The 21,715-nt window shown below is 34.3% G+C and overlaps 1 protein-coding gene across 1 annotated transcript in view; it reads right to left on the reverse strand.

Annotated features, from left to right (window-relative positions):
* The window catches only part of SPRED1 (sprouty related EVH1 domain containing 1), a gene marked incomplete at both ends in the record, with an annotated part of 117,508 nt that overhangs the window by 16,683 nt on the left and 79,110 nt on the right, over positions 1-21,715 (reverse strand). The window contains one exon of the mRNA XM_079699539.1: positions 9,444-9,596. Within this exon, the coding sequence (XP_079555665.1) occupies positions 9,444-9,596 (153 nt within the window). The remainder of the gene's footprint in view (positions 1-9,443; positions 9,597-21,715) is intronic.

Consider the following 21,715-nt stretch of genomic DNA (forward strand, 5'->3'; position numbering starts at 1 on the left):
TGTGGCTCATGGGCTCTAGGGCACAGGCTGGATTACTTTTGCATGATTACAACCTCTCCAATGTTTTTTTTTTTAATTTTTATTGGAGTATAGTTGACTTACAATGTGTGTTAGTTTCACATGTACAGCAAAGTGAATCAGTTATACATATACATATATCCACTCTTTTTTTAAAATTTATTTTTGACTCATTTTGGGTCTTTGTTGCTGCACGCAGGCTCTCTCTAGTTGTGGCGAGCAGGGGCCGCTCTTAGTCGCAGTGTGTGCGTTTCTCACCGCGGTGGCCTCTCTTGCTACGGAGCATGGGCTCTGAGCGCGCAGGCTTCAGTAGTTGTGGCCTGTGGCTCAGTAGTTGTGGCTCGCAAGCTCTAGAGCGCAGGCTCAGTGGTTGTGGCGCCCAGGATTAGCTGCTCTGAGGCATGTGGGATCTTCCTGGACCAGGGCTCGAACCTGTGTTCCCTGCATTGGCAAGCGGATTCTTAACCACTGTGCCACCACGGAAGCCCCATATATCCACTCTTTTAAAAGATATATGATATCTTTTCATGAAGAAAATGCAAAGCTTTATTGAGCACTACAGATGAGCCAAATAGAAGGATGTATTATATATTCATGGAAAAGAAGGCTAAATTCTTCCCCAAACTAATATACAGATTCAGTGCAATTCAAATACAGACTGCAAATGGATTTTTCAACAAACTTGAGAAGCTAATTCTAATTTTTTTTTTTGGCCGCACCCCACGGCATGTGGGATCCTAGTTCCCCTACCAGGGATTGAACCCACACCCCCTGCATTGGAAGGTGGAGTCTTAACCACTGGATCACTGGGGAAGTCTCAAGCTAATTCTAAATTCTGTGGAAGAATAAACAGCTCCCCCACCCACCAACAAAAAAGAGAAGAAGAAAAAAAGTGGTAGATGCACTTGCTCTACAGATATTAAGACTTGCTATAGAGTTAAAACATCCTATAGTAAAGAAGACAATGTAGCACTGGTGCCAGGACAAACAGACCAACAGATAAGAGAGACCAGAAATAGAAACTTGATATATGACAGATATGGCACTGCCTATCAGTAGGGGGAAGAATACAGTAAGTGGTGCTGTTAACGATCAGTAATCCATATGGAAAAAATAAAAGTGGAACAAAAATCAGTTTGTTTTACGGACAAAACTGCAAAACTTTTAGAATAAAATCAAGAGAAAAATCTTTGAGATAAGGATGGAGAGGAGTTTTTAAAAACACCACCACGAAAAGAATGATAAATTCAACTGTATTAAATTTTGGAACATCTGTTCACCAAAACACCATAAAAAGAGTGAAAACCCACCATAAGCTAGGAGATACTGGCCACAAATAAAATTCAAAAAGAAGTGTCACTGAAAATTTTATTACTCAATAACAAGTTATATAAGAGTATATGGTTAAAATTAGTTTGTAACGGAATATTCAGCGTTATTTCTCTAACCTCTCAAATACTCAAAATATATCTCTTATAGTCACAGAACACATGAATCCTATAGACTAATTTGCCCAAGAGCCTTTTTATAGCACATCAATATCAAAGGTCCATTTCTGTACACCCTAAAGAAACTCTTGCACAAGAATAGCTGAGGGGCAAGAAAGTTTGTACTAGCAGTATGCCTAATAACAAAAATATGGAAACAACTAAAATATCTACTGGCAGAAGAAAAAGAAGTGGTAGAATTACCAAGAAAAGCATAAGAATGCTAATAAGCAAACACAGTCCAAGGTAAAGGTCACCTCTAGGATGAAGGCAAGGAAACAGGATTGGGGGTGCTCTTTTTAAAAAGTTTTTTGGTTTCTCAGGTATTCATTACATGTATTATTTTCTATGTATTAAATACATCATAAACCTTTGATCGTAAGACCATAATACATGTGGTCTTATCCATCTACAGTGAAATGACCTCCAGGAACTTGAAAGTAAGCAAAATTGAGTAAAAGGACTATAATGGCCTCCAGCCCTATTAGATTTAACTAAAACCTGACTGAGAGCACTAGCAGTTTGAAAGAAGGTACCTAATCCATCAACAGGATTTAAGTAGTCCATGGAAGCATAGAAAATGAGCCAAAGACAAACACTGACAATACCTGTTTAAGCACTGCTAGAGGGAAAAACCTAAACTAGTGTTAGGTGACAATTCTCCATGGGTCTCACTTCTGCAGATACAGTGAGTAGAGGTACTATCTGCCTTTGCTTCAGACTATCTTTTCAAAGATGTGTGAATAGGGAACCCTTGAAAGATAGAGTATTTCTCCTTTGAAGTTAGGTTTGTTTAGTTAACGAGTATAACAAAGACACTGTGTCCCTCCCTGGCAAAAGTCAGGCAGGATTATTGCCCATTATAAAAGACTGGGGTTCCCCAAAACTCAGGGTTCCAATATTGGGATGCAAACCCACTGAGTGTGCAATATTCACCTGAGCAGCTTAGCACCACCCCCATGGGACTTGGGAAGCAAGGGGAACAGACACAAACATGAAGCTCATGCTACTTTATTGTGCTGTGAGTAACAGTCCTTTGTCTCTGACCTAGCAGTCTTATGTCTTCTGGCAGCATTCATATAACTTGCTAGCTAGGGTTAAATCTCACACTCTTCATATTTCTTGACAGCAAGGAAGTAGTCTAGTCCTTTTGGCAAGGTTATTCCTCTGATGTAGGATGCTTCCAAGGTGATGCTGTTAGCATTTATTCATCTATTCTTTCATTCAACAATTATTTACTGGGTGCTTACTCTATCTTAGGAACTTCTAGATTCCTGAACGTATCAGTGAACAAACAAAAAAAGTACAAATAGGAGACAAATTGTAATCAGGAAATAAGTGTTATTAAGAAAAATAAAATAGCATAAGGATACAGTGATGGAAGTGTTGGTATTTCATTTAGAGTGCTCAGGGAAGGCTTCACAGAAGAGGGACCTGAAGTAAGGAGCAAGCTCTGGGAACATCTGGAGGAAGAGTGTTCCAGATAAAAGGAAGAGCAGATGCAAAGCCCTTGAGGCATAGATATTATTAATATATTTAAAACGTAGGAGGTCGAGGTATTAAGGAGCTAGTGAGTGACAAAGAATAGAAAATAAATCTGGAGACGCCACGAACAAAATCATGCACAGCTCTGTAAAACCTCTGTATGTTGTTCTAAATAGGATGTTAGACTTTTATAAAGTTTCGAACACATTTGATTTGTATCTTTTTAAAGGATCACTTTGGTTACTGTGTGAACTGATTATTAGAGTGGATGGGAAGGATAAGAGTGGAAGTAGGGAAATTAGAAGATTATAGCAGTAAGAAACGATGACGGTCTGAGAAACATACTTTGAATGTAGTGCTTACAGGATTGCTGATTGACTGCTGATATCTACAGTATGAGATTGAGAGAGGAATGAGTCAGGATGGCTTCAAGTTTCTGCCCTGAGCAAATGTATAAGTGATATACCATTTACTTATATAGGAAACATTGGCATTAGACTTAATTAGAGTGGAGGAAGGGGGATAATCCTAACTGAAGTTCCAATTTTGGGAGGACCAGAGAGGTTGTATGAATACATGCTATTAGCCTGGTACTTACTTGCCCAGGTCACGTACATAGCCTGAGAATATATGTTTCTTGCGACCTTAAGTAACCTAATTAATCAGATCTATTGGCAGGGAACCATTCACAATCTGTGTCTAACTTGAATATTTCAAGTTATATTTATTTGCTGTGGTATGGCTGTATTGGGACTTGCTGGAAGAAAAATTCCCAGATGATCCAGAAGGTTTTTTATTTTCTCTTTACCCCCTGCCCCCATATTCAAGTTTTTAAGATAAAAATAACAGTTAAATTTTAGGTTTATCTAAGAATGCAAGGGCACACACTACTGAATTGATCAAGTCTGAATTTCATTAACCTTCTACCTCCTTTTTAATAAATCTGTAGTTCTACCTAAACTTCTCTTCAGTCTAGAAAAATGAAGTAATTCCTCCTTCAGTGTAATTCCTGTGTCCTTGATAAGTCTCCTTTGGGTCTTTATCAATTATTCTCTCTGTCCCAAATCTTTAACCTCTCACTTTCTTTATCCCTTTAAATTTTAAACATATTTATTTCCTTGGCCCTCCACCTTCTAGCTCCACCTGCTCTCTAAAGGAAGGCCTCTGTAGTCAAACTTTTGAAAGGAGCTCAGGCAAAAAAAAAAAAAAAAAAAAAGGTTGTTTCTTCTCCTGTCATGAATGCCTCCTAATCCCACTGAAACTATGCTAGGGGTATCAATTACCTTTACAGAGATGACTCCAGGATTCATCCATCCAGGTCCTTTATTGGACCATGTAATTGCAATACATTAATTAACTACTCCATCACTTACCTTTTTAACTCTCCTTCTCAGGCTTCTGAGACATTATTGCCCTTTCCTAGTTCTCCTATCTGTGTGACTGTTCTTCTTCAACACCCTGTCTTTTAACATTTAGTGATCCTCAGTGTTCCAGCTTTGAATACTATTCTCTTACAAAGTAATTCAAACTTCTCTCATAGTTTTAATTTCCATCGTTAGATAATGACTCCCAACTTTAAGTTCAGTCCATATCTCTCCTTGAGCCTCCGATTTAGAAACAATATTTGAAGAGACAACGGTGGAGAAATTTCTAAATCTGTTCAAAGATATCAGCCAGATTCAAAAAGCTCTATAGGGCTTCCCTGGTGGCGCAGTGGTTGAGAGTCTGCCTGCCGATGCAGGGGACACGGGTTCGTGCCCCGGTCTGGGAAGAACCCACATGCCGCGGAGCGGCTGGGCTCGTGAGCCATGGCTGCTGAGCCTGTGCGTCCGGAGCCTGTGCTTCGCAACGGGAGAAGCCACAACAATGAGAGGCCCACATACCGCAAAAAAAAAAAAAAAAAAAAAAAAAAGCTCTATAAACCCAATAAAAAAACCTAGTACCTAGGCATAGCATAATAAAACAGCAAAAAGCCAAAGACAGACAGTATTTCTTAATAGCAATGATGGAAAAGTATAGACAGTGGTGTGACATCTTTTAAAGTGGTGAAAGAAAATAAATGATAACTTAGAATGTGACAGTCAGCAAAACATCTTTCAAATATGGAGGAAATAAAAGATGTTTCCAGAAAAACGACAACAAAGATTCACCAACAGCAATAAGCAGCCAATGATCCTACATGGTAGTATGGTAATAAACAAGGGATTAAAGAACAGCCAAAAGCATAAGTAGATGGATAAACTGAAATCAATGTTGACTGTTTAAAATATTATTTTGGGAGGTTATAAATACATACACACAGAATGAATTTCATGAGAACAACAACACAAACGGTAAATGAAGAAGAGATAAATGGCATTAAGGTATTGTAGGATCCATGCATTTTCCAGAAGTAGTTTTTAAAAAAATCAATTTAGGGTAGATTCTAAGGAGTTAACAATGAGTAGTGTGATCTCTAGGATTACAATAAAAGCACTGAACTGTATTATTAATTATCTAATAAAAAAGAAAAATTAAGTAGTTAAATATACCTGAATAAGCCAAGTGGAGGAAATAATGAACAGAGAAAAATGGGGCAAACAGAAAACAAGTAAGATGTTAGATTTATACTATATCAATAATTGCAGTAAAAGTAAGTACACAAAATACTCTAAAAGACAAAAACACCCTGAGAAAAAAACAAAACCCAACTGCGTATGGTTTAAAAGAGACATCTTATATATGACACATAAATGTTGAAAGTACAAGGATGGGAAAACACACACTGTGTAAACGTTAGCCAAAAGAAAATTGATGTAACCATACTAATATCAGACATAGTAGACTTTTAGGCAAAAAGTATTACCAGAGATAAGGAAGGATATTTCATAATGACAAGAGAGTCAATTCAACATAAAGGTATGACAATTATAAAATTACAAGCAATATATAATAGCCTCAAAATATATAAAGTAAGTAACTGATGGAATTAAAACAAGATGATTCTACAATCAAAGTTGGAGATTTTTAAACATACCTTGCTCGGTTACTGACAAGCAGATTTTTTTTTAAGTTAATAAGGATAACAAACCTGACCTAATATATAGAAAGAACACTGCAAACAACATCTAAGAATATGAAGTCTTTTCAAGTGCACATGGCACGCGGACCTTATGTTGAGCCATTAAATAAGCCTCAACAAATGTTAACGAATGAAATCATTCAGAGTATATTCTTAGAATATCTGCAATAAAAAGAAAAGTAGAAAACCCCAAATGTTTAAAAATCAATCCATTTCTGAATAATAATGAAAATATGGCATATCATCATTTTGCCAATGACTAATGTCAGAAGCAGGGTAGTACACAGCAATTGACTGCACTATTCATTCAACTTCTAGTATGTTTGAAATTTTCCATAAAAAAGGAATAAAAACCAAAATCCTGTAAAAAGCCTTTCTAAAAAGAATTAGAAAATCAGCATAGTCCTGTATCTGTTAAAGAAATCGATCTGTAGCTCAAAAATCATCTGATAAAGAAAATTCTGGGCTCAGATGGCTTCACCAGGAAATTCTACCAAACATTTAAGAAAAACAACAAATTTTAAACTTTTCCACAAACTGCAAAAAAGAAACACTGCCCAGTTTGTTTCATGGAGTTAGCATATCTTGATTACAACACCTGCCTGGGATTTTATGGGCAAAGAAAATTATATGCCAACCTCTTTCATGAACACAGACATAAGAATCCTAGATAAAATATTATTAAACCCAATTTTATGTATGCATATGTTTATATGTGTATGTATAATGAGTATTATACGGCAACCAAGATGGGTTTATTCCAAGACTGCAAGGTTGCAAACCAATTATTACAATTTACCAATCAACAGGATCAACAAGGAAAAAAATTAGAATCATCTCAATTACTGCAGAAGCAGCATGTCATAAAAAACTTAGTAATGTGGGAATAATAGATACCTTAATCTGTTAAAAGGATCTATGAAAACATACAGTAAATATCATAGTTAATGATGAATGCAATGAATATAGAAAGCTTTCCCCTGAGATAAGGAACAAAATAAGAAAGTCAATCCCCCCTGCACTAGAAGTCCTAGCCAGTATGACAAGAAACAGACATTTAAAAAATTTACAGATTTTAAGTACAGAGTTAATAAATTAATTTAACAATGTCTCTGGATATAAGATCAATTTACAAAATATACTTATAATAATTAAATACCTAAATAAACTTACAAAAATTAAATACCTAAGAATAAATCTAACAAAAGATAAATGAATGAATTTACCATTTCATGGATTAGAAGATTCAGTATTGTCAAGATGTTAACTTTCTCCAAATTAATTTATGAATGCAATACAATGTCAATCAAAATTCTAGGAGTTTTGTGGAAATTGATAAGCTGACTCTAAAATTTACATAGGTCAAGAACAACAAGATCTTAAAGGACAAAGCTGGGGGACATAACTCCCAGATCCCAGAAATATTATATAGCTACTGTTATTTTAAAAGTGTGGTACCGGTATAAAAATAGACAAATAGGCTAAGGGAACAGAACAGAGAATAGAAATAGATCCACACACATACAGTCACATGACAAAGCTGAAAATGCAATGTACTTGTTTCAGAAAGCATAGATTTTTTTACTATATGGTGCTGGATCACTGGCTATCCAGATTTGGGGGTTGTGGTGCAGGGAGGGAACCCTTGACCTCCTAATCTTATACCACTTACAAAAATCAAACATGAAAGAAAAAATAATAAAGTTTCTGAAAGACAACATAAAATATCTTCATGGTTTGGTGAGGATACTCAAAGATTTCTCATACATGACACAAAAAGCACTAACCACAGAGGGAACAATCACTAAATCACTCTTCTATTAAAATTAAGAACTCTTATTCAGCAAAAGACATTATTAAGAGAGTGAAAAGACAGACCACCAGAGAGAAGATATCTGCAATATATATATCCAACAAAGGACTTATTTCTAAAATAAACAAAAAGAAAATGCCTATAAATCAATAAGAAAAAGACAACTCAATATTAGATGTGCAAAATACTTGAGTAGGTACTTTACAAAAGAGAATTTCTAAATGGTCAATAAGCATAAAAAAAAAGGTGCTCAACAGCAGTAGTAATCAGGAAAGTATAAACTAAAATCAGAATAAAATAGTACTTTACTTCCACTAAGTGACTAAATTGGAAAAAAAGGGGGGGAGGGGAAAGGGAGGGGCGCAATACCAGTATTCAGGAAAATTCCCACGACTAGTGGGAATGTAAACCTGGTACACCACTTTGGATTTTTTTGTTTTTAAGTAAAAGTGACACTCCATAAAAACGTACTGTGTTTAACCTGTGGTTTCTTGTGTCTTCTGGCACATGAATGTGTGCCCAGGTTTGTGAAGCAACAAACAAGATTTAAGTCCAAGGTGGTTTGCAGGACATAAAACCCCGACAGTCTGGCTCTTGTTCTCTTTGCCTCTCTTTTTCACCCTCCATGTTGTTTTCCCCCTAGATCATGCATACCTCTACTCATACTGTTCCCTGCTATGGACTAAATGTTTGTGTCACCCCTGCACCCCCCCAAATTATATGAAACCCAAACCCCCCAATGTGATGCTATTTGGAGATGGGGCCTTCAGGAGGTAACTAGGTCATGAAGGGTGTGGTCCTGGTATGATAGGATTAGTGCCCTTTATAAGAGACACCAGAGAGCTTGCTCACTTGGGCATTCTCTGGCACTGAGACAAAGCGGCTGTCTGTAATCCAAGAAGAGAGCCCTCACTAGGAATCAACCATGCTGGCACCCTAACCTTGGGACTTCCAAGCCTTCAGAACTGTGAGGAAAAAAAACCTGTTATTTAATCCACCCAGTTTATGGTATTTTGTTATGGCAGACTATGCTGACTAAAATTCCCTCTGTTTAAAACATTCATCCCCTCGCTCCTCCTATGTTTTCCCCCTCAATTTTCATCACCAGCCCCACCCTCTTCAATTAGTTAACAATTTTTCTCACCCTTGAAAAGTTCAGGTGTATCTTAAGAAAAAACACAAACTCTCATCTTCCACAACGGCTTCAACACCCCTATCCTGTGCTTCCATATCACTATGAGCACATATCTATTATGCCATCATAAACTCTTTTAGAACAGAGACTATGGTTTATGTTCCTTTGTATCCCTCTACTGGATAATGAAAATGTAACTAACACCTTTTCCCCTTTATCATCAAAAAATTTAAAGTCAAATTTATGACTCAATTATTACACCTGTATAGGACATTATGACATGTATGTATTGTCTCATTCTGGATTTGATTCATTATAAATCTTATTCTCCTGCGTTTCTGTTGTTCTTTGACTGGTAAAGGGCAGACGGTCCTAATGTTCTCATCTAACACATCCAATTTCTATAAATATGAATAATATATTGAAAAATATTTATTTTCTCACCTGATTGGCTTGGCTTTGCAGGTAGACTCTTCTGGCATTCAGATCTTCAAAGGGAGAAGGTCTTGAGCTTCTGTAAGGCTCACTGGTTATAACTGTCTCTTGCTGGAAAAGATGATCTTTCACTAGAGAACTGGAAGTATCTTCTTCAGTTGCCTAATGGGAACAATCCCCAACTCATTAGTTACCAGAATGTAAAAAACAACAACAAAATAAGATACCTTCACTCTAACAAGAATTTAGCAAATCAGTAAGTATGTACCACCACCATCAGTGTGTATGGCAATTCCCCAAACTCAAATGTGCGTTAGGAAGCCATGTCAAAATAAAATAATATGAATTAAAAAAAATCAACTTTATAAGAAAAATGGACTTTCTTAAAAAAAATAACATAGGAAGAATTAGAAGGCTATCCATGCCAAGTGAGAAAGATATCTAATTACAATAAAGCTGTTAATTATAACTAAAAGTGATATATGTAGACAGAAAGTGAAGAAATTATGAGGAAGAAAATACAAGTCAATAAAATTGTTACTTTGCAAGTTTTTTTTTAAAGAACTTTTTTCTTTTTACACAGCACCAAGGACTGTGCTGTGTGATATGAGGGATCGAAGAAGGAAGACAGTAGTCTACGTAATTTTAAAAGTAATTGAATGAGTGAATTAATTAATTAGGCTAAACTTGCTGATTATTTAGAAGGATTCAAATCATATACAAGACTCAGTGAAGGAGATATGCTCAATCAACGACAGTCACTAACAAAATGCTCTTGGAATTTCATAAACAATATTTCTGTGAAATAAATGTTGAATAAGTGAAACTTAGCACATTACAAAACAGAAAGTCCTGAAAAGGTTTTGTTTCTTTTTTTTTTTTTTTAAGAAATGAGATAACTCTTTGCTGTTATTTTTCCCGTTGGTATATAATTATTTGCGAAGAAAAAGTGACAGCCAACTAAAATGACAGAAATACCTTTACTGGCTCATTCTAAAGTAATTTAGAGTAATCATTATAGGGCTAATAATTTTAAAGGTAGAAACACAAGCTTTTTTATGAAAATAAAAAACATTAAAATTTGGTATTACTTCTAATATTAAGCAATAAAGTTCATAAAAGTTATTAAAATTTGGTATTACTTCTAATATCAAGCAATAAAGTTCAAAAAAGTTATGGCTAAGATATTATAAATTTATAAATGCATGTTCTGGTCCTTCCTCCAAAACAAAGAAGCTTTGTGACATTTAATTTTTCTGGAACTCAGTTTTTTCAATTAAATAATTATAATACCTATACTGTTTTATGACATGGATTGCCATTAAGGATTTAGTGAGATGATAATATACGTGAAAATGCTCTGAAAACTAAAAGCTGTTATTTTATCAGGAAGCAATTAAACTTTAAAAAATGTATCTGAGAGTCTACTGTCACTTAAAACTACCTATGTCAAAACCAGTAAATTGTTATTTTTAGCTAATTTTCCTAATAGTTGTATCAATGTGTTATGACAGTTAGTGCTAAGTTATTGGAAAGGAGGTGGCTAAATAATGGTATTCAGCAAACATTCTTTCAAAATTAATGATCAAAATTGGGAAGAGTAAAAAGAATTCAGGAAACATATTTATTTGTTCCAGGAAGTTTTCAAAATAAATGACCCAAGTAATTGTCAACAATCATAAGCAAACTGAATAGAAGAAAACAACAATAACAACAAAAAGGTTTAGAGAAAGGGCCTAGGTTGGAACCTTGTCTTATACAACTTGGATATGAAATTTAAGCAATTAACTTCTCTAAATCACAGCTCCTTTTTATTATAAACTGGGTATAGTATTTGTATTAAAAATCTCAGGGTTAGTTGAGGTACTCAAGAGATTAAAAACTATAAACAAGCATAAACTGTATTAGTAGTGATCATAAAGTAATTATGCTTTTAATGGTGACAACTATTTTGATCAGGTTGTCTTTACTGTATTCTAATCTAACTGAGAAGTCATTTAAGAATTGTAAAATATAATAAAGCTTACTTAAAAATCTGTATCTGAACAAATACAAAATGTTTACATGACCCAGTGTTTTACTGTACTGACTTAGGTTAATCCTACTTACATTAAACAGTAATAAATTTCATTTTGATTAAAAATAAATACATTATTTTTTAAAGGGAAATATCAAAAGTATTGTTTCATTATTAAACAAATAAAATATATACAGTATTTGGCTAATAAATGATTTAGTTCAACTTAAAAATGCTTACCAAAATACCTGGAATTAACCTATTAATTAGAAATACTGGGACTTCCCTGGTGGCACAGTGGAAAAGACTCTGCACTCCCAATGCAAAGGGTCCGGGTTCAATCTAGATCCTACATGCATGCTGCAACTAAGAGTTCCCATGCCACAAAGAAGGAGCCCATGAGCCACAACTAAGACCTGGTGCCATCAACTAAATAAATAAATATTTTTTTAAAAAAGAAATATTTCATACTACACAGTGAATTTATAACTATACACCTAAATGTGTCTCAGCTAATAAAATAACTAAAATATCTTTCAGGTGTCTGATATGGTAAAAATAAACAAACCAACCCTCACTGTTTGAAAATGTAGAGTCTACAATCTACAATAAGGGACATATTATCCATGAATTGTGAGAAACTAACATTTTTAGAGAATCCTAAACAGGAAAAGAGCATTTTCCTACTACCTAACTATGTCTCTTTCAGCAAGTTTAAATTTAGGTGTATATTAAGTTGACAAAGTATTAAAACAAGTGGTGATAAGGAAAATGGTCATTCTCATTCACTGCTTATTCTATACACAGGAGGAAAATCTGGACCAACCATTTCTGAAAAACAATTTTAGTAAAATGTATCAAAAGCTTTTAAAACATTCACACATTTTGACCACTTATTCAATCTAGTAAATAAAAAAATGTACTAAATGGAAAGAGCTTTAGGCACAAAATATTTTTCTCGGAATTTTTTTAATAGTAAAAATGAAGAAATAACCTTAATGTCCCAAATTAAAGGAATGGTTATGTAAATTATGGTATGTCCACTTAATGGAATGAGTGGTCATTTGAAATTAGGTTTATGAATAATACCTACTTTGTGGAGAACTGTTTAACGTTAAAAAAATCAGTATATAAAATTTTATTTATAGTATTATAACCATAAAAAGATGAAAGGTTAAATAAAAGGATATAAAATGAATGTTAATATTATTCCTTGATGGTATGATTATGAATGATTTTCCAATTTTTCTAGAGCTTATTTACTTTTATAAGGGCGATTTCTTTTAAAATCTAGGTATATATTTTCCCCTTTCTTTTGATATATAGTCATAATATTTAAAAATACAATACAATTATATTCTATCAAAATAGTCAAGTAATTCAACTGACTAATGAACCAGTCACTTGCTTTTTGGCATAAGTAGATTCCTCCCTCCACCCCCTGCCACTCTGTATTTGAGATAATAAACTGAGACATTGTTCAACCCTTGCCCTAAACCCTTCTGGATTCATGCAGAATATCTCTTTTGGTCAGTAAAATAAAATAATTTCTAAACAAGCTACTTTTCTGGTTGTCTTTCAAATCCATTTTCTCTTCTCCATATCCACTTACCTACTCTCTTAATGCAAGCTCTCATTATCCTTTTTTGCCTCTCTTATTTTAGTAGGTTTCTAAGTGATCTCCTTGTTTCCAGTCTTGTGAAAGGCTAGGCATGCAAATCTGTTGGTTTTTCTACTCAGAACCCTTCTAAGGTATCCAATTATCAAAGCTCTATTGGGGAACCCTGTACACACTGGAGAACAGAGGGCCGAGAATCATTATTGTCTGAGGAATGTTTTCAAGATACATAATTTACACAATCCATAGAAATGGGCTCTCTCACCCCAGAAGCACTGAGGTACAAGACAAAGTCCAATTTTATTTCACAGGAAAAAGAAACAGATAATAAATACATGAAAAGAAGATGATGGACTTCAATTAAGGACTTAAAAATGTGATGCCAATTTTTTATACAGACTAGAAAAGATGGAAATATAATAATACTCAACACTGGCAAGGGTATGGAGAAATAGGATATTCTGCACTGTTGGTGGGACTGCATTTCTTCTTTGAGAAAGTGATCGTATATACAGATACATACACACACAAATAATCATGGTAGCACTCTTTTTAACAAAAAAAGAAAAGGAGAAAACATCCTATGGCTGTATCAGCACAGGACTGGTTAAAAAATTATGGTATACATATATGATAGAATTCTAAAAGCCATTAAAAAGATGTGTATGCAGTACTCACAAGATATTGCTAAATGAAAAAAAGCTAGGGACAGAACTGTCAGTATGACATGATCCTATCTGTCAAATTGATAGGATGGATGAATAGGTATTTTAAAATTTTATCAGTTTAAGGAAGGATATACACCAAACCACTGATATTTCCCTTAGGAAATATTTTATATAAAGGACTATAGACATAATAATATAAAGGTAATAAAGTGAATATATGTATACTTATCACCCAACTTAAGAAAGAGAAATAACCAAGACAACAAATATTATATTATCAAGACAACAAATAATAGCATCCCCCACCTCTACCACTTGGATAGGTGAATATTATCTTGAAGTAATTGTTTATTTTACAATTTCTTACTGTTCTTTACAGTTTTACCACATAAGTATTATTCCTAAACAATATTTAGTTCTAGATGCTTCTGAATTTTATTTGACTGATATCATGCTATTTGGGACATTTTGGAACTTGCTTTTTTTGCTCATTTTTTTTCATGAAACTTATTCATGTTGATATATGTAGCAATAGCTCACTCATTTTCACTTCTTTTTTTTTTTTTTTTTTTGCGGTATGTGGGCCTCGCGCTGTTGTGGCCTCTCCCGTTGCGGAGCACAGGCTCTGGACGCGCAGGCTCAGCGGCCATGGCTCACGGGCCCAGCCGCTCCGCGGCATGTGGGATCTTCCCAGACCGGGGCACGAACCCGTGTCCCCTGCATTGGCAGGCGGGCTCTCAACCACTGCGCCACCAGGGAAGCCCTTCACTTCTTTGTAGTGATGATAGCTAACACCTATTAAACATTTTCTATGTAGCAGACATTGTCTCAAGTACTTTACATGGGTTAACTCATTTAATCCTCACAACAACCCTTCGAGCTAGTTAGCATTATTATCTCTCTATTCCACAGGAAGGAACTAAAGCTCAAAGACATTATGTAACTTGCCTAAGATAAAACACTTAATTTTTTGCTATTTCAAACAAGGGTGCTAAGAACATTCTTCTACAGGCCTCATGATACATATATACAAGAATTTTTCTGGTACATATCCAGGGGTGGAAATGCTAGATTATAAGATACACGTATGCTCTGATTTATAAAATAAAAATTATTTTCCAAGGTGGTTTTAACAATTCACATATCCACAAGCAATGTTCTATATTCTCACTAAGACTAGGCATTATCACAACTTTCACTCTTATTTATGGATATTCTATTTAATTTCTATGATAATGGACTAGTCTTACTAAAAATTACATAGTGTTTTCTTTTCATGAACAAGAAATTTTGAGAATGAACAAAAGAAGTAACAAATGAATGCATAGGTTTGTTACTTTACCATGGCTCCTACTCTACTGTTTCATCATCTCTTTTTGCTTCAGATGTACTGTTTCTCTCCAGTACTGTCTAACATTTCACACTTCTGATTCTTTGTACATGTCATTTCCTCTGCCCACAAAGACTATCTTCAATTTTTCCACTAGAAAAACTCCTTTTTAGAGTTTGGGATTAACATATACACACTACTATATATAAAATAATCAACAAGGACCTACTATATAGCACAGGGAACTCTACTCAATATTCTGTAATAACCTATATGGGAAAAGAATCTGAAAAAGAATGAATGTATGTATATGTATAACTGAATCACTTTGCTGTACACCTGAAACTAACACAACGTAGATCAACCATACTCCAATATAAAATAAAAATAAAATAAAGAACTCCTTAACATCATCCATAAACTCCTCAAAAAGTCTGTTAATCCACTCCAAAGTTACTCCCTCCTTTGAACTTCCTCAAAAATACTTATATCACCCTATATTCTAAGTGTTCTTTTATTTGTATTTTTCCCATGAGCCAGTAATGACAGACTTTCCCTCTGTTTTATTCCTAGAGCTTAGAACTATACCTGACATATAGTGAGTACCCTATAAATAATCAGTGATATGCAAATAACCACAAGTCAGATCACATTATATTAATATAGACCCTTGGGAGTAAATTTGGCAATAGAAAAAAATGTAGCAAAAGAACTCCTTAAACAACAATGAAAAGTCTTCACCCACAAAAGAAATAATTTTAATAACTGTTAAAAGTTCAAATTACACAAAAAATTCTTCACACCCCCCTAGCACCTATTATTATTTGACATATATCTTTCTAGACTTAATACATATATATATGTTTATAGTCTATGTATAATTTGATTCCATTTATATATTTAGGTCTATCCATGTAGTGCTTTCTTTTACCACAAAATATACCATGAACCTCTCCCTGTGTCAATATATAAAGATGTACCCTGTGCTTTAAAATGGTTGCAAAGAAGTTCAATATTTGTATTGAACTCGAATTAGGGGCATTTAAATAGCTTCCAATTTTTTGGTCATATACATTGCAACGCACGTCCTTATAAATACATCTTGGTGCACTGGTAGTATTATTTCCTTAGGATTAATTCCCATTAATACTAGAGAGTATAAGCTACCCTCTAGCAAACTTATGTGCCCTTTGAAAACCTCTCAAGAAAGACTATTTCCTCACATCTCTACCCACACCGGGTCTTATCATTTAACTATCTCTGCCAAACTCATATAAGAAAAAAAATTTAATTGTTATTTTATAAAAAAGATTATTTGTACCATTTCCATTATTAAAATTAATAGTAGCCAAAACATTTTTTAAAACTTGGATCAGACTGAGTAAAAAGTATTCTGGCTTAGTCAAACTTGAATGTTTTTTTTACTGGATTACAACTCTTTAAATGTAACAATTACTATGAGAAAGGGGGTGTAATCTCGTTAGGTGGTGGAAAATGCCAAAAAATCTTCCACAAGAGCAGAAAATCTAATGTATGATATGCACAAAGGATGTACATACATTTGCATGAGCTCCAGCTTTTAAAAAGTTGTCTATAGCAGTAATATACATCCACATTCAATGCTTTTAGTACTGTGCTGGCATTGGCTCATCTGTATTACCTAAAAAGTAAACTATGCCAATATTTCACGTACAGTGGAAATCTGTTCCACTCTCAGAGGCTGGTATAATAATTATTCTTCTATGGTTGCTCAGAGATTGTTTAGCTTTTTATTTCTCCAAGACTATTACAGCAATTTTGTGTGTAGAGGCAAAAGGATGCAGTATAAAGTAATAAAATAATTCTAGCTGTAGTTTTCTTTCAGAACATAAGTCTAGATGACAGCTGTAGAGAAAATAAATACAGATTTTGCTTTTCTCCTTCCTTTGTCCCTTCTCTCTATATTAATTCTGAGGCAGAGAAAACAGCGTTGTTCTGTAAACTTTTTAAAATGTATGATTTCCGGGCTTCCCTGGTGGCGCAGTGGTTGAGAGTCCGCCTGCCAATGCAGGGGACGCGGGTTCGTGCCCCAGTCCACGAGGATCCCACATGCCGCGGAGTGGCTGGGCTCATGAGCCATGGCCACTGAGCCTGCGCTCTGCAACGGGAGAGGCCACAGCAGTGAGGGGCCCGCGTACCACCCCAAAAATAAATAAATAAATAAATAAATAAAATGTATGATTCCCAATAAACAATATAGTGCAAAAAAAAGTGATATCACAGTCTATCAGTTGCTCCAAACTTTCATTCTTGTAGTTGTATATCACGAATCACAGGTTTGAACGTGTGACTGGGTCATATTCAACAAGAGCAGTTTTAAATAATTATATTATTAGTTTACTTTAGCATGATGAAAAAATTTTAGATGTTTTTTGATAAAGAAATCTTATATTTTAGTATTGCATATGTTAAAAATGCTATCAAAGCTATTCTTTTGGTATTTAAAACTATACAAATTATGCAAACTCGGAAAGCACAGAAAAGAAAAAAAATTACTAACAATTCTACAAGCCCAACAAAATCACTATTTACACTTTGATGTAGCAGCCAGTAGCAATGCATTTTATATTTGACCACCAATGTTTCCTATTCTGTTTGCTAGATTTCTTTAGTTACTTTTTATTAGTTTAAGAATAAACTAAACCTTGAATTTTCAATTTTGCATGTCTATGAGCTTTGTCTAAAAATACTAATAGCATATATAGTATTTTGTTTAGGCAACCTGAACACAGTAATCAGTGATGAAATAATATGGAAGGCATATGAGAAAAGTACCAACATATAATGTCCAACAAAAACAAAAAAGAAAAACAAGTCCTCCACCTTATTAATCAACAGAAACTACCCTTTAAATGAAAAGTTAGTTTGGCTTAAATGTGGTATTAGGTTTTCAGGGATTGTTTATTGTCTGTAAATCTGTTTTTCAGTTAATAGGCAGGCAATAGTTGCATAGTTCCTGCTAACTATATAAATCTTTAGACAATCCTTTAATTGGTAAATCTATTTCTAGGATTTTATCCTAAGGTCACATTCAGAAGTACCAACAAAAATTAATGTACAAGACTGTGGAAAATAAAGTAAATGTTCAACGAAACATGAATGGTTAAATAAACTGTAGTATAGTTACACAATATAATGGCAAAATTCAAAGACTCTGAAATCAGACTGTGTGGGTTCAAATTTTATGATTTGTACTACTTAAATTCCAACCACCACTATCACTACCATTACCAATACAAACAAAAATCCTATCAAAACCACAATCAAAATGGAGAAGAGACTGATTCTGATGGTACTTTTAAAAAGAAGTATGTATTTGAATATAACATGTAAGAACAAAGGAAAACTTAAGCAGAAGAACCCAAAATCTTAATAGCAATTACCACTAGGTAGGGATAAATGATTCCTGATTTCTTCTTTATAATTTTCTAACTAACCAAATATTCTACATGAAGGTTAGTTTAAAAGTCAAGGAAAGGGCTTCCCTGGTGGTGCAGTGGTTGAGAATCTGCCTGACAATGCAGGGGACACGGGTTCGAGCCCTGGGCTGGGAAGATCCCACATGCAGCGGAGCAACTAGGGCCGTGAGCCACAACTACTGAGCCTGCGCGTCTGGAGCTTGTGCTCCGCAACAAGAGAGGCCGCAACAGCGAGAGACCCGCGCACCGTGATGAAGAGTGGCCCCCACTTGCCACAACTAGAGAAAGCCCTTGCACAGAAACAAAGACCCAACACAGCCAAAAAAAAAAAAAAAAATTTAAAAAAAAAGTCAAGGAAAAATTAAATAGTGACAAAATATTATGCAAAAAGATTATATAGAGTTTTTTTTACTCCCTTATTAGATAATTAAACTCAATCTAAAATATATAAAGGTTACAGGAACTTAACTATAAGGTAGGATGGTGGGAGATCACAGTAATATAAAATCCCTTTTACTAGCTAAATAAATTTCTATCCATTAACTTAGTTTTCAGATATAGAGCCTTATTAAAATGTTACTACCTCTGAAAATGAGTACATGAACAATTCATATCCCCCTTGACTAAAGCAAATGACTTTGAACAATAAATGTAAATCACAATCCTTTTAATCATTTGGCTCAAAAATGACCTTAATTATAAAAAAGAGTAAGTTAGTCAAGTATTTCTCTGTGGCGAAGAGAAAATATGATACCTTTTCACTTCAGATCAATTAGGTGTCACCTTTCTTCTGCCCCAAAGCATGGAATCTGAGATCTTTTCCTCTTATAATCACAAACCAATCGTGAGGTGAGTTTTATGGGTTTTGTTAGCAATCTAGCCTATCTGAACAATAAGAACTGTTACGACTAAAAACTCTGGTTGGAAAAACACTGTAAAAATAATCTTAAAGCAAATGTAAGCTAACATTAAAAGAAGACCAAAAAACCCCACCTAACCGGCTCATTAAAATAGTTAAATAAAGAAACCAAATGAAAAGAACATTCATACCTTACTGCTGCTTGGGGTTTTGTTTTTTTTTTTAACTCCTTAATTTTGAAGATTTTTCTTCAAAAAACCTTTCCTACCAACTATGTATATGGTCAAAACTTTACTAAACATCAGGGATAAAAGATGAGCAAAATATGATTTTAAATCTAAATAATGATGTTATGAAACCTTTCAAAGACATGTATGAAATAGAAAGGTAAATATCTTTCTGATGATTTATGATACTGATAAAGATACTGAATTGCTGAAAGCTGAAAGTTGTCTACCAGCAAATAATCAAATGTTTAGCATAGTTACTGGAACAGAACAGGTACTCAAATATTTACTGAATGAATTAACAAGTACTCAAAATGGAGAGGATTTCCACTCTGATATTTAAAGTCTTAAAGACATTTATGATCTAACTAACAGTCATTACTTCCTTGGGGTTAAAATAATTAGAGAATGGGTTATTCTTTTAAAGCCATTTTAGTTGTCTTTGCAAATAATCACTAATAAAGTAAACCTGACATAACCACTATCATAAACTACAGTCAACTTGCACTCAAAATAATTTCAAAATGTTTATGTATGTCAAGCCCATAGGTGGATTACAAAACAATAATGTACTTTGTTCCTAATAAGGTGGTTAACTGAATTAGAATACTTTATAACCTCCAATACATTCCAAAATAAGAATGATGTATGTGAAAACTTTAGCATATCATGAAATAAATGGTACTAAAGTAAACTTAAGAGTTTTCTTTGGCAGTTTAATTCTGTAAGTTGATTCTTTTTTAAAAAATTTCACATTTTGCTAGCATCTCAGTATCTCCCAGCCCCTTTTGGTATAATTAAGGTTAATATATTATACATACATAATCGGGCTCAGAATTTTTAAAACTAATACGAATTGTGTTTTTTTCTACCTGAACATACTTTTAGTTGTAAAGGGGCTATGAAACCAAGATATAATACAATCTTCTATTGAAAAATGGAATTTAACCTAAGCTAGATGTATCATCTAAAAAAGTTAAGAATGGGAGCAAGATAAAATGAACATGATTATAAATGTTAGCTTTCATTCTACTCATCTTCCTTTTCTGCTTATGTATTGGTTAGCTGTTGGTGCATAACAAATTACCACAAAACTGCAGCTTCAAAGAACATTTACTCTCTCATAGTTTCTTTGAGTAAGAAATTTGGGAGCAACTTAGCTGAATGGTGTTCCTTAAGTACAGTTCCTCTCGTTGTGAGGACCCATGAACTAAACAGACAAATTATCTGCCCCACACACAACCAAAATACAATGGTAGGACAGGCAGAGGATAACTGTTATAAAACTTCTGGTTCAGAATAAGAGAAAATGGAGTCACTGATCCAAAGTAATTCTGTAATCAAGGTGGGAACAGGTTAGAAGTTCCTTGAATATGGGAATAATTCTCCATAGCTCTTGGCTCTGACCTTTGAGATTTTGGTTCTATTTCTGAGTTATCTTTCCGTTTTATGAAAGGAAGTCTATGTTTACATGTAAAATGTTTTTCAACCTGCTTCCTGCCAGTAAAATTTTGGGGATCCAAGGGGCCACTCCTCAGACTGGTAATATTTCTACCAATTAACTATTTTGAAAACTTTGTGGGTCTCTTGGGAATCTTACTGGGATTCACTCTGTTAGACAAAAAGCACAGTCACAATTCTGAGACAAACTCTTCTCTACTTTAAATTTCTGCTGAGGACACCCTTAATCTGCTTTAAGCCCTCTTACTTTGATTGAAAGGTTCTCTGAGGCTCACATTACATCTTTCTGAGGTTTTAACAAAGGATTTTATAGTCACACCACTGGCTTCATCTTTAGACAAACCTATTCTGAGACTGCCCAGGATATGATCTTTGCCTGGAAGCCATTTCCTAACTTTAGCATAGTTTGACATATTGAGAGGATGAGAATTTTCAAAACCAGCAAGTCCCGGTTCTTTTTGTTTGTTTAGGATCCCTTCCTGAGCCTATTTCTCCCATCCACTGCTTTACCATAACCAGAAGTAGGACATTTTCTACTTCACTTATTACTACAGGTGACTGTGTTGCTAAACTTTCTGCTACTATATAACAGTGATTTCCTTTCTTTCAGTTTCCAATATGGTGTTCTTCATTTTCATTTAAG

The sequence above is a fragment of the Hyperoodon ampullatus genome (genome assembly GCF_949752795.1).
Source record: "Hyperoodon ampullatus genome assembly, chromosome: 3".
Classification (NCBI taxonomy): domain Eukaryota; kingdom Metazoa; phylum Chordata; class Mammalia; order Artiodactyla; family Ziphiidae; genus Hyperoodon; species Hyperoodon ampullatus.